Here is a 12,500-nt window from a genome sequence, read left to right as displayed (position 1 = left end):
ATGGTTATCAGAAGCCTTTGAATAGACTCAGAGTACCTGGTGGAAATGCTATTTTGGAGTACGTGAGACACAGCAAGTCACTTTGGTAGTTTAAAGAGTCTTTCTGCTCTTTTCCAGGGACTTAAATTTACTTTGCATAAATTCTGCAGAAGGAGCAAGGGATTTGGGAAGTGTTGTAAGCCATGCCTGACATGTTTTTTGTTGAGTTATGTGAGCAGGCTTTTAATGGCATTGGTTCTGGGCTGATTGCTCTAATGCCAGGATTAGTGAGAAGCATTGTGTGAATAGGTTGCACGTCTGCCAGACCTTTATTTTTTAACATGTGGTAACATACGCTGAAATCTGATCCAGCTACAAATAAGACACGCTCATTTAAGCTACAGTCCCCATCATTGCAGCCTCTTCTGCTATGGTAAGGCTCCTGCTGCTGGCCCAGAGATGAGGATAGGCTCACACTGATGCTGTTTGTCCTGCAGTATAGCCAGCAATAAAAGCGGTCTGCTGGTGTTTGAGGTCTGAGAATTCCTTAATGTTCCAGCATTCAGCTTAGCTGAGTTGTTTTTGGCTTTTTTTTTTTTTAAATATATTTTTGAAAAGCGTATTGAACAAGATAGAAAAGGAACTTGATTTTCGTCCATCAGTTTTGATTAAAACTCCAGAATTAAGTGGACATCAAATCAATTGAATCAGAAGCTTGAGGAGTGAAGACTTCAAAGAGCGAGCCCTGTTTTTGCAAATAGGAGGCAGCACTGAAAAATCTGCATATTTTGGCGAGTCAGGCAGACTTTTAAAAGAAAAATTAATTAGTTGTACTCATGAATCCTTACTGTGACAACTTCGTGAGTGAATAGTGAGGAGCTTTCCATGAGTTTCTTGAACGTTTCTGTTAAGTGCCCCCACAGAGCTACTCGGTCTCACAAGACTGCAGTTTAATCTAGCTCAAGGACTTCCAAACTTTGCAAATCAAAGACCTCTTTTTTTTTTCTTCTGTTTAAATCCATCCTCTAGAAACATTTAGCAGATCAGTTAATGCAAGCGTGGTGTTAATGCTGAGCTACGAAGCATGTCAATGTTAATAAATTTTCAATGGAAGAAATAACTTGGACTGAATACATGTATCCTATGTAGTCATTTCTATTTTTTTTCCTCCTCTTTGTTAAATATATCCCTCTATTTATTGCTGCAGCCTTAAAAATTCACAGCATGTTCAGCTTGATCAAATAGCGCAATGAAGTCCATTGCCTCCTGAGTGCAGAATTTTGTAACACATCAGTGCTGCATTTGGCTGTTGTTATAAATGAAGCTGAAACCTTGAAAGGCTCAGGAAGAAGCAAACCTTTGTATTTTTTCTTTGGGAATTTTTGTCTTAGATTCTCGTGTGTTGATTCAAATGCATGGACAGCTGTACTTAACCCTGAAAATGTCTTGGGTTTTTGAAGATTTCTGTGCAGCTGTGAGAAGACACGTGTGTGCTTGTGTGCACAGCCCCAAGAATGTGCCCTGGTTTGGGGGTATCCTCTTATTGAGGCAAAATCTGTGACCTTACTAGTGTTTGAGATTCAGGGACTTACATAGGAGCAAGGTAAAACCACAGGTAGGAATTGCTGAATAATTACCTTTAGACCAACCTGAGCAAGAACCTTCCCAAGAGGGCAAGCTCATTTAATGGTTCCTAAAACTCAATCTTGTGGATGTCAATGGTCATGCTTGATTATTTGCAGCAGTGTTTTATGAAAAAGCAATAAAAATGCATTGGGAGTGTACAGAGGAAAAAGGGAACAATAAATGGTTTTAGTTTTTCAATTGGGTCCCTTCGGTGTGAGCAGGTAGAGGCTGCGTTTCATGCTGCTGTGCCTTAGCTATTTGAAATGTGCATATGTGTGTGTATCTACCCAAAACACTGCTGTGCTCTGCTGGCTTATGATCGACAAGAGACCAGCAAGGAGAAGAAAAAATTCTTATGTTTGTTTTAGAGAGAAAGCAATTACAGTTACGGTTAAAGGATTAACCTGTTTTCCAGCTACCTGTACACGATCTGCACGGCCCTTTGGAGAGCCTCACTGACAAGTGCAGGGCTTGGCGAGGGGTGGGGAACGTCGTGTTGGACACTCTAGATTATTCCTAATGTTAATTACACTCTTCAGCTTCTTTCCTTGGCCTCTAAAAAGCATCCCACAGCGGCAAATGCTGCCAAAGAGCTCCAGGTGCCTACTGGCTTCCCACCGCAAGCGCCCGCGTGGGTCCCGTGTGCATGTAGGTTATGTGGACGCCGTGTTGTCTTTGGTTGGGAGCAGGTAGTGCTGCCTGGGAGAACAGCGGGCTGTCCCACGGGGTGAGGTGTGGGAGGCAGGCGGAGGGGTTTGCTGGATAAAACACTGGCCTCTCGACCTTGGTTCCAGTCCAGCCCGAGATCTGGAAATAAATGAGTTCACTGCTGACACTTCAATCCCAGCAGACGGAACTTCACACCGAAATGCCCCCGCGTGTCATTTGTCACATTTGGCACCTGCTACTGAGGAAAGAGCAAGAAGCGACCTGGCGCGGAGATGTAATCATCTTTCACCTTCCTGCCAGGGGTGGGAGCGTAATGGGGACGATCCAGAAATTCTTTCAAGTCGGGGCCTCTGAGCCACCTCCAGACATCATTGCTTTTGCACACTCGTTACTTGCAAGGGCTCACCTGCCATTAGGCTTCTGCGGGGCTTTTGAAGTAGATTGGCTAAAAGTCAGCAATGGGATTTTGTTTAGGAGTGCTTTGAAGGGAAGTTGACCTTGAAGGAGTGAATCTGAACATGTGTGATATTGTGACTTGCTGCTCTCGTTGGAACGGCTCCGTAACTGCAGTGCATTTATTACACCTAATTGCAACTGGCAGCATTTCAGGTGCGGCTAAAACTTAAGTTTGTCTGAAAAAAGTCACTTTTTGGCCAGAAAGTAAACAGCAGCTCTAGGTGTATTGTTCAAAAGCTTTGGTAAAAACTAGAGCGCACAGATACTCTTCAGTGCCAGGGATTGGAGTAGGCTGAAGTGATGAGCCAAAAATGCTTCGTAAAGCGCACACATTATTTATTAAATACTGCCATTTCAGCATCAGCGGGCGAGTTGCAGAATAGGAGTATCTGCCCAGAGGAGATGATAATTTCAGAGGCAGGGTGTGCTGGGAAGCCCAGAGGACAGAGTAACTGAAGTTTGGTTTGCTCGGCTCTGCTAACTTCCCTCTTGTGGCCATCGAGCCATAGGACCATGGCATTTCCTTCTGCACAAGCCTGCACGCTGCCGAGAGAGTGCTGCAAAATAGCAGCTCTGGAGCTGTGGGAAACAGAAATTTTAACCCTTCAGAGAGAGGTGCTGAGCAGATGAGAAGGTAAAACCTACGTGTGCTGAGCGCACCAACCTCTGCCCAGAAAGTGCAGCTCAGCTCTGCTTGGGGACCTGTGATGGCAAGGAGCCCTAACGCATAACTGAGGGCTTTGCCGTCGTCCTTTGGAAGGTTTCAAGTAGAACTCTGTGTTTGTGGTGTTCCTGTCATGGCGAAATGGGGGGCTTTTTCTTCCTTCGGAAAGGACGATGTGATGAATCTCCAGCTTTCAGTTGTTTTGAGAAAGTGCCACTCAAGAAGCGTTCTGTTTGGGAGAGCTGTGTACAACACAGCCTGGTTTTAGTGTACTTGGTCAGTCAGAGATGAATTCCAAGTTCCATTGACGTGTTTCCAAGGCCAGTCAGCTGTGTCTGTTGAATTTGCTTCTTGGGTTTGTCCAGACAAACTTCCAGGGAGGACAGAGAGGAGGAGAAGGAGCCTCATTTATGTTTCTTCCCATCATTTGTGAGTTTGTTGGACAGTACTTATTCTCTAAGCCTCAGCAGAATCTCTGCTGCTGCTGCTCTGCTAAATGGCAGCAAAAGAGATCAAGAGACGTTTCAGATAAGAGATCTGAGAAGTAGGTGGGGATGCAGGAGGTAATGCCATCAGTGCCTTCGGATGCCCTCTCTTTAAAGGGACTGTGCTGTGCTTCTTTCCATGCCTTTGCCTATATAACACAGCTTCCCCCTGCCATGGAAGTCAGTAAGGTCTATACCAGAGCACTGGCATTCTGAGAATTAAATATTAGGAGCCGTGTTTGAAGTTCAAAGCCCTCCCTCCTCCTGCTAGCTCTGATTTTCTGCTGCTGTGTTGTTTTCTTTATGCCTGAGCACCTTGCTGACAAGTGCTAATAATAAAATGCCAAGAGAGGGTCCAGTTGGAGTTACCACACATTAAACATTCTGAACTTGTCCTTTTGCTCATAGATTGTGCATAATTAATAATTAAACGGTTTCAGTTGTAATGGGTTGACCTCCTTGAACTGTTCATTATTCACAAGGCAAAGGCATCACTCAAACTTTTCCTGTTGCCCTCCGTATGTGCACAGCACGGCTGGTTCTTATCACAAAGCAATTGCAGAGGCTTCTCCTGCAGCGGGTCCCATTGCAGAGATGCTTTTGGGACAGCAGCTGGCCTTGGGATCAAGCTGCTGGGGGAGGCAGGGTGAACGTTGTTCAGTGTGCAGGTGGGTAAAATAAGGCAGAGCATCGGAGTACAGCCGGAGCATTCCTCGTTGTTCCATCCAGTGTGACTGTATTGTGTCACACCGACGTGGCAGAGGCTGTAGTTTTGTTTTTATTTCCTCTTTTCCATCCCTTTCAGAGTCAGTCAGTCACAGGCTGGGGAACTTCAGGGTACATATAGGCTGTGCTGCTTCTGTGCGGTTTGGGATGTTTTTGCTCTGCACTTGGTGCACTGTGATTGCTCACGTCCCACAGGCAGCAATAGGAGCACTTTCATTGAAATAACTCTAAGTACAAAATACTCTTAACTTTCTGCTACTCAAATGTTCTGCGGTGGAACCATGGCAGAAATAGAAGTGTCTCCATTGCTGGTTTCCGTGGCTGGCTGTCAACTGAAGGGGCCATTTCTGTTACTGAGGTCATTTAAAAATGAAACACTGGAGGCAGCTCTCCAGCATCTGCCTTTGGAAGCAGCTGAGGTCCATCCATGCTTTCCTGGTTCAGCTAAAAGCAGAGCTTCCTTCTCCCATCTTATCCATGCTGTAAAGTAAGGATTGGCTCTTATTTACCCGAGTGAAATTACCTATTTCTACTGATCTGTTTGCCTTCAGACATGCTTCCTAGTGAGCATTTTTTGAGATTGCTGTACTGTCCCCAAATAGTAGCAATTTGTCCTGCAAATGACTGACAAATATGCAGGACGTCCAACCTAAAATCCCTGGCAGACTGCATTAAAGCATCTCCTTTTCCTGCTGGGATCCAGTCAGTGTTTATCCCACCCCTCACAGTCTGCACTTGAAAGAAGAGTGGCTTCAGAGCTCTCTATCGGCCTCTCCTCGTGAAGCTTCCCTCTATTGCTGGTCCACCATCCCTTGGCAAAGGCAGAAATCTCCCACCCGCTGGCTGTGCAGTGCACTGTGCCTGCCCCGCTGCCCCAACACGTGCTGCTTTGCTCTCATTGCACCTACAGCGTGGGACAGTTGGCTGGGTGCACCCAGACCCCAACAGTGGGCTCCGGTACTTTGCCTTCCCATTTTCACAGCGCCCCTTTGCACGCACACAGCTCCTTTCCTGCTTTTGTGCTCTGACCCCATCCCACCTGGGAAGGAGGTGTTGGCCTTTGGCTGCGTGCTGGACAGGAGCAAACGATGGGAGAGCTCAACCTGCTGGGCTGCGGCCCTTGGTGCTCCAACACTTGGCTCTGTGCTTTCGGTATTAATAAGACTAATTTTCATGCGCAGCTCTTTGAAGTGGAGGAAGTTTAATTGCACTGTTTGTTTCCCTGCGTTCCTCCCGCTCTGCGGTGCAAACCAGCCCATATTGCTGTCATTTATAAGTTGGGAAACAATAACCTCTCCCTCGCCCGGCCTAAGTTCAAAGGGAATTTGGGCATGTTCTATCAAACGCTGCTCGTGGTTAATAGAACTCTGAAAATTGTCAAGCAATTTTGCCTTCTCCTTTTACTCTTCAGTTACTTTTGATTTAATTGTATTTTCCAGCAGTTTCCGATTGTTTGAATTGGAAACAAAGCCTTAATAAGAGTTCTAGTTAATTTTCTGTCTTGTAATTACCGATCTCATTTTTCTGATAATTGGCCACAGCAATTATATGTATATTTACTAATCACATAGGAGGCTCTGCAGTTGTGTCTGTCTGCCACCATTGATAATGGCACACACATTGCAGAGGTGCTTTTATCATCTTCTTTTTTCCACTACATCAAAGCTATTTCCTCGCATTCTCAATAATGAATACATGCATGCATTTGACACAGTTGTGTGCTAGAGAAATTGTTTGGCTCCCACCAAATGCTGCACGCTCTGAGTTTCTTGCCTGCAGCGCTGGAAGGTTGTATGTAATGATATATTGCTCATCCAAATGGCCAAAGCACTCCAAAGCACAGTGAGATTAAAATAAGTCATTCCTTTGTTAATTTAAATAGGTGCATGTATCATACTTTGCGGGGTACTTTGTGTAGGGATGTCAGGGAGGAAAAAAGCCGCCGAAAGGTATTTTTAATAGCAAATGAGAATAGATGAGAATGGAGTCATTTGCAGCTGCCTGTTTTATGTGGCTCTCTTGTTCCAACTGTAGGTCTAATGAGATGACACTGTTAAAGTACTCTGCAGTGTAATTTCATTACATCCTGAGCTGTTACACTATAAACACAGTGGAGCTCTCTGTCATTCTTGGAAAAACTCCTAAATTCGTAAAGCCTGTCTTTGTAAATGGGGATGTTGTTTGTTCCCCGTTTGGGTGGAGATTTTTTTCCTTCTGCTCTTCATTTTATTTTCTCTCTTTTTATTCTTTTCCTTTTCCCCCGAATGCCGGGTGCTGGTTTTCACCAGCCTGGTAAATTTTGCCCGTTTTCCCCCTAAAAATGATTTTATTTAGAAAACATTTTAAAATCTGGAACAGCCTTCCTGCTAGGACAGCCTCTAAAATGAATAAGTGTAAATAAACATGAGTGTAAATAAATAGCGAAAGCAGTGAAAGAAACAAAGGTCAACACAAGAATAATTTCACAGCTCTTTGTTAATTACAAGACCATTTGTGTGTTACTTAAATAATCATTAATTTCTCATTTACACTTTCCCTACCTTCCTTTTTACCCTGTGGCTATCATTGTCCTTTTTTCACCTCCCCTCAGTGTCTTTCCACATGTTTTTACCCATTGTGTAATACTCATTAGTCGAAATTCAGTGTTTTTATAACACGTTCTCAGAAGAATCTGTACCTTTCTCTCTCCAATTCTCTGCGTGAAAAGGGAGCTTTGTCGCTTCCTTCCCCCCCCCCCCTTTTTGTCATCGCTGTTGTATTGCTCTCCTTCTAAAAAATGCTCTTCTGACGCTGTTCTTGTTCCAATCCAACCCAGGAGTCGCCCGTCCTTCCAGCCGGGGAGTTCTCGGAGCCATTTGTACACTTCATCACTCAATGGTAAGCTCCGTTTGCAAACATGCCATGCCCTCGATGTAAATGATACATGCCATTAACTCCGCGGCTCGGCGAGACCTTATGGCTTTCCTTGCATCCGCTCCGAGAGGAGAGGGACTTGGGGGCCTTGGGCAGATGGGGCAGCAAAGCTAAGCAAACTGTTTAAATTATGTAAACGTTATTTACACAAAGGGTCGTAAAAGTACTTACGTGGGTTTTCCCCGTTTTAATAAACCCTGATGTGGGTGCAGAGCCGGCGGTGGGACCGAAGGATTCATTTGGGGGAGAGGGGCCGCGGAGTCCCAGATGTGTCATACCATAATTTAGGGCTTTTTGCAGTATTACTGATAAAATCACCGCGGTGTTTGGAGAGACAGGCAGCCCTGATTAATTCCTTGGCTTCCCAGTAAGTAATTTTTACTGAGAGTCGTACTTTAAAATGCACTGTTGGGTGTATTTTCTTTCCTTCAAACCGGATTGTTCGTTGAAAAGCTTGGAAATGAGAGGAGAATGGGCAAGGAGGAATTTGTGGAATAAAGAACGCACCTCTCTGATGTGTGGGGTGACAGCAGGGTCTGAATGACCCTCAAGTCATTTAGTAGTGACTAGTGGTAGGAGGGTAAGAATATTAAGGGTAAACTCTCCTAACAGAAACAAAGCAAAGGAAAATGTTATTTATTTTTTCTATGTGGCAGAATGAACAAGCTCAAATTCTGCACAGGCACGGTGTGTGGGATGGAGGAGCATCCCTCGCAGTGAGCGTGCCCTGATGCGGTGCTCACCTAGATGTGGACGTGGCGGGGTGCCACCCAGGGCTGCGCAGATGGGGGGACTCCTCTCCTTCTGGGGTTCTCTCCACTGAAGCAGGCAGGCAGTGCCCTCAACTCCACGCACTCATGCCCGTCGGGTTCGTGGCACATTCAGATTGCCTGCTGCCCCAGGGATTCGTGTATTTGTACGTAGTGCGGGGCCAAGATGGGACGCCACAAACATTGCAGAAACCAAAAGCAGTCTGATTATCGGTTAATTAAAGTTCCTAAATAATTAAAGGTTGGATAACGTAGGCTTCCTTTTTCCAATAGTTTCAGCTTACAGGCAGAGCTCGGTGCGGAGGGCTCTGCAGCACCGCCGCTGTGCGTGGGGCTGTGCATTTTTAATTCCTTCCGAGGGTAATGACGGACTGCTTGGAAAAAAAAACAGCCCTCGTTTAGGCAGGGGGAGGGATAACCCGTGTTCAAATTTCCACAGATGTCAAAGTGAAGCATAACTGATGGTGGCTAATAGCCTGGTTTTCCCCGGGGATGCGGCTACTTTGGGCTGTCAGATTAGAGCTGCTCCCAACCTGCATCGGCGCCCGCTGTTACCTGCATTGTTCCAGTTATTTGTGGGGAATGTTTGGTGATTTTCTTATCTGTCGGGAGAGTAAATCATATCTGAGCTCCTCCTAATTGCAACACAGTTCATCCAGGATTGCTGAGATAGTGTTCTATCGGCTGTACTGCAGGCAGCTCTTTTCAGAAGGGGGCATTACTGTTTAAAAATGCACTATGCGAGAAAGAAATTACACTGTGGACTATTTAAGCAATCAATTTCTAATAAGTATTAGAGATGTCAAGTGAGCAGCACACAGGACTTGATGCCAGTTCCGCCATAAACACTGCTGCTTGGATGTAATCCAATTAGTCAGTAGGCAGCTCCTGATGGTCACCTCTGTGCCATGTTATTGTGTTCCTTCATGCAGCTAAGCACAGTTTTCAATAGCTAATTGCACCTGTTGCACAGAAAACTAGGACTATTTGGATGAGAAACATGATCTTATAAACAGCTTAATGCTGTGTAATGAACTATCACCCTGCAGTGTAATGGAAATGAATGGGAAAAAATTAAGGTAGAAACCCCGGGGTATTGTGTGTTCTCCTGAAGCTGCTCAGTGTTGGAGTTAAATTTCCCACCTGTTTGGATAATATGTTGTGCCGAGCTATGTAATAATCCCCAGCAAAACGAGAAGCATCTTCCTATGCCTTCTGAGCTGATTGGTTTGCAGTGATCTTCATACCCACACATGCTCATGGCTACAAGCAGGGCAGGCCATGAAATAGAAGGGAAGCTGTTGTCACTGCATCTCTTGCCCGGGTAAGTAGGCACTTGGAGAAGGATATCAGTAGGTATGACACATTTCAGAACTGGTGAAAGGAACCTGTACCTGTGTAGGGGACTTCAAAGACATGCAGAGAGAAGTTGAAAGTTGGGCAGCTGTCAGCAGAACACTCAGAATGGAGAAACGCTGGCCACAAGGGATGGCTGGAGGGGGAGGTTGGGCCACGTCTTGGCCACCATTGGGAGCCGTGTCTTCTGTCAGCCTGTGATCAAGTTAAGAAATAGATGGAGATTCTGGGCACGGCCTGTCTGTGTTAAAAGAGGATGTCTTCAATACTAAAGCAAATGGAATAAATAAACATCTGTTTATATGTGAATGTTTTCTTTTGTGATACGTAGTATGAAAAAGCAACCTAAGGAAAGACCAGCACCTGAAGATTTAATGGTAAGTGAAACTTCAGAGCCTCCGGTATTACTTTTCTCTCAATGTTTCTTATTAATATATACAGAAGTGGAGTTTTGGGGTTTTCTTGTTTGTTTACTGTTGTTTTTTTTTAATTATTATCATTAATTTTGTGGGGCTTGCGTTATTTTTTTGCATGTTTCAGCATGTACAAATATAAACTATTTTGGGCTTGTGAAGCAATTGCACAGTTACATAGAGCACACAAAAGGTGGAATTCTGATCCCAGTGCAGTTAATGGATATTTTGCTGTTCCCTTTGTTGTGGCCAAAGCTGCACTTGTGATTTGGGCAGTCGATACAGAACTTTCACAGGCAGCATCAATTTCCAGTCAGAACCATTTTGATGCTCGATACACCGTTCTTTCAGTTTGTATGTCCGGGGATTACAGCTTGATGCAGGTCATGCCTTGTCATCATTTGCCAGCCTTAACCTTTCAAAGTCTGAAGATTGAAAACTGGACATTTGGTCAAAGCAGCGTATTTTTCACGACGTGCAGGAGCTCCTGTTTTCACTTGTATTCATGTAAAATGGGATTAGATTGGCTACAGCAGGTTGAGTTAATAGGTAGCTTCGGTTTTCTCATAGAAGGGCTCTCAGCATTGGAATCTGAGCTCACAGACCTCTTCCTTTTCTTGTGCCTGTCATTGTTTCAGGAAGGTGAGGACAGGTTGCCTGCTCCCACGATGGCCTGCCATGGCTGTGCATTTGGTGCACAGTACTGTTATTGAGCTGCTAGAAAAATACAGAATATTTGCAGTAAATTCTGCTGGAGGTAGGAGTTGTAGCCTGCTCTGAATCGCATCAAATAGCTTTGATTTTTAAGGGTTTTGTTACTTTCTTCATGTGCTGCATTTCCTGTCACTTGGAGATTGGCGTAAAGTCATCATCATTTATTTTCTCTGCATTGACTATGTGGAAATAATTTCAGCAGACTTCAGTGAGATACGGAGCGTGTTTGCATCGTTTCCTTTCTTGTTTACATTCTACAATTTACAAGGAAAGATAAAAACCCAGTGTTTCTACTGCAGCCATTCTCTAGTTAAAGGCCAGTCTCCAGAGATGCCCTGGGGCAGGTAGTGCACGATTCAGGCTAGCCTCAATTTAGACCCTGGTTAATAAAGTGTTTAACTCTGGGTCTCATTTTAAGGAATTAACTTCAATAGGTTTACCTTTGGAGTTCGGCACCCACTGTAACACCTCAGCAGGATGAGACCCTCAAGTTCCTCAGAGCCCCTCTGAGATGGTGATGTGCATCTCACATGGAAGGCTTCCGCTGCCTTATTTTGTCTTTTTTTTATTAACTTTTGATGGTTGGGAAATTCTTGCAGTTAGTCACATCTGAGAAAACTTGGAACAGGTTCTAGAAATGTAGACACATTTACCTTGTGCACTATTATGCTATGGCTGGATAGCTTAGCTATTAAAACAACGGAATAGGGTTTCATAAAACCTATATCTCTTTGTAAATGTATGTTTCAGTGATGCAATAGGCCTGCCACTTATAAATAAAACATCTGCAGATCTCACATACCCCCATAAGTATATATGTATGTTTGTAAGCAATAACACCACTCCAGGGTGTAGAGTCATAAAAATGAGGCCAAAGGGTGAGTGCCTGCAGTACCAGGGAAGTGTGCAGATTTATCTTTACAACTACATGCCCTCGAGTGTGCTGGGCCCCTTTTAAGGAGGTGTTTTGTAAAATAATTTTAAAATTATAGCTGCTCAGAGAAAAAAAAAAAAAAAAAGAAAAAGAAAAAAAAAAAAGCCTTCCCACTTGTTAAACAAAATCTTTTGTTTAACACATTTTTTCCCTTATGATACTTCCTAGTCAATTATAAATGAACGTGCAGCAGCAAATGCTAAAGCTCAAAGCAGGCTGCTGCTGGAAGCAAGGAGTGACCCCGCCACTGCCTGCCGTGTGGCTGAGCCCCAGCAGCTGCTCTCAATTCCCTCCTGCAGTGGGATGGGTTCCCAGGACATGGCATGCTCCTGCAGCAGGTTTGCTGGGAGCTCAGTGGTTGCTCTCCAGACAAATTCTTTGCATTCCTGCACTTAGCCAGCCTTGTCAAGGAGCACTTTATCTGTAATATCCATATGTAAGAATACATATGTTTTTCACAGAATCGTAAGGGTTGGAAGGGACCTCCAGAGATCATCGAGTCCAAGTCTATTTCTATGTCTATCTACAGATATCTATAGCATCATAGAATCATTGAGGCTGGAAAAGACCTCTAAGATCATCTAACCTAACCCGTTGGCCCATCCCCACCAACAAAGCTACTGAACATGCATATTCACATGTTTGTATACATTTCTGTGCTTAGTTGGAAAACAAGGCCAAACCAAAAGCTGTTAAATACCCTCTGAATTCTTAAATTATTGACCAAAACAGCCTTTCTAGTTTCCCCTCCTCCGTTTCCTAAACTTCCCTTGTAATTCCGATGGATATATCTCT

The 12,500-nt window shown here is 44.4% G+C and overlaps 1 protein-coding gene across 2 annotated transcripts in view; it reads left to right on the top strand.

Moving 5' to 3' along the window:
• Positions 1–12,500, top strand: part of MAP2K5 (mitogen-activated protein kinase kinase 5) — a gene marked incomplete at both ends in the record, with an annotated part of 110,928 nt that overhangs the window by 83,299 nt on the left and 15,129 nt on the right. For both annotated transcript variants that reach the window (XM_079541166.1, XM_079541165.1), the window contains 2 exons: positions 7,421–7,482; positions 9,976–10,021. In XM_079541166.1, coding sequence (XP_079397292.1) covers positions 7,421–7,482; positions 9,976–10,021 — 108 coding nt within the window. The remainder of the gene's footprint in view (positions 1–7,420; positions 7,483–9,975; positions 10,022–12,500) is intronic.

The sequence above is a fragment of the Tetrao urogallus genome, assembly GCF_951394365.1.
Source record: "Tetrao urogallus genome assembly, chromosome: 11".
Lineage (NCBI taxonomy): Eukaryota > Metazoa > Chordata > Aves > Galliformes > Phasianidae > Tetrao > Tetrao urogallus.
The sequence above is the reverse complement of the archived record's forward strand: the minus strand, read 5'-3'. Positions and strand labels throughout refer to the sequence as shown.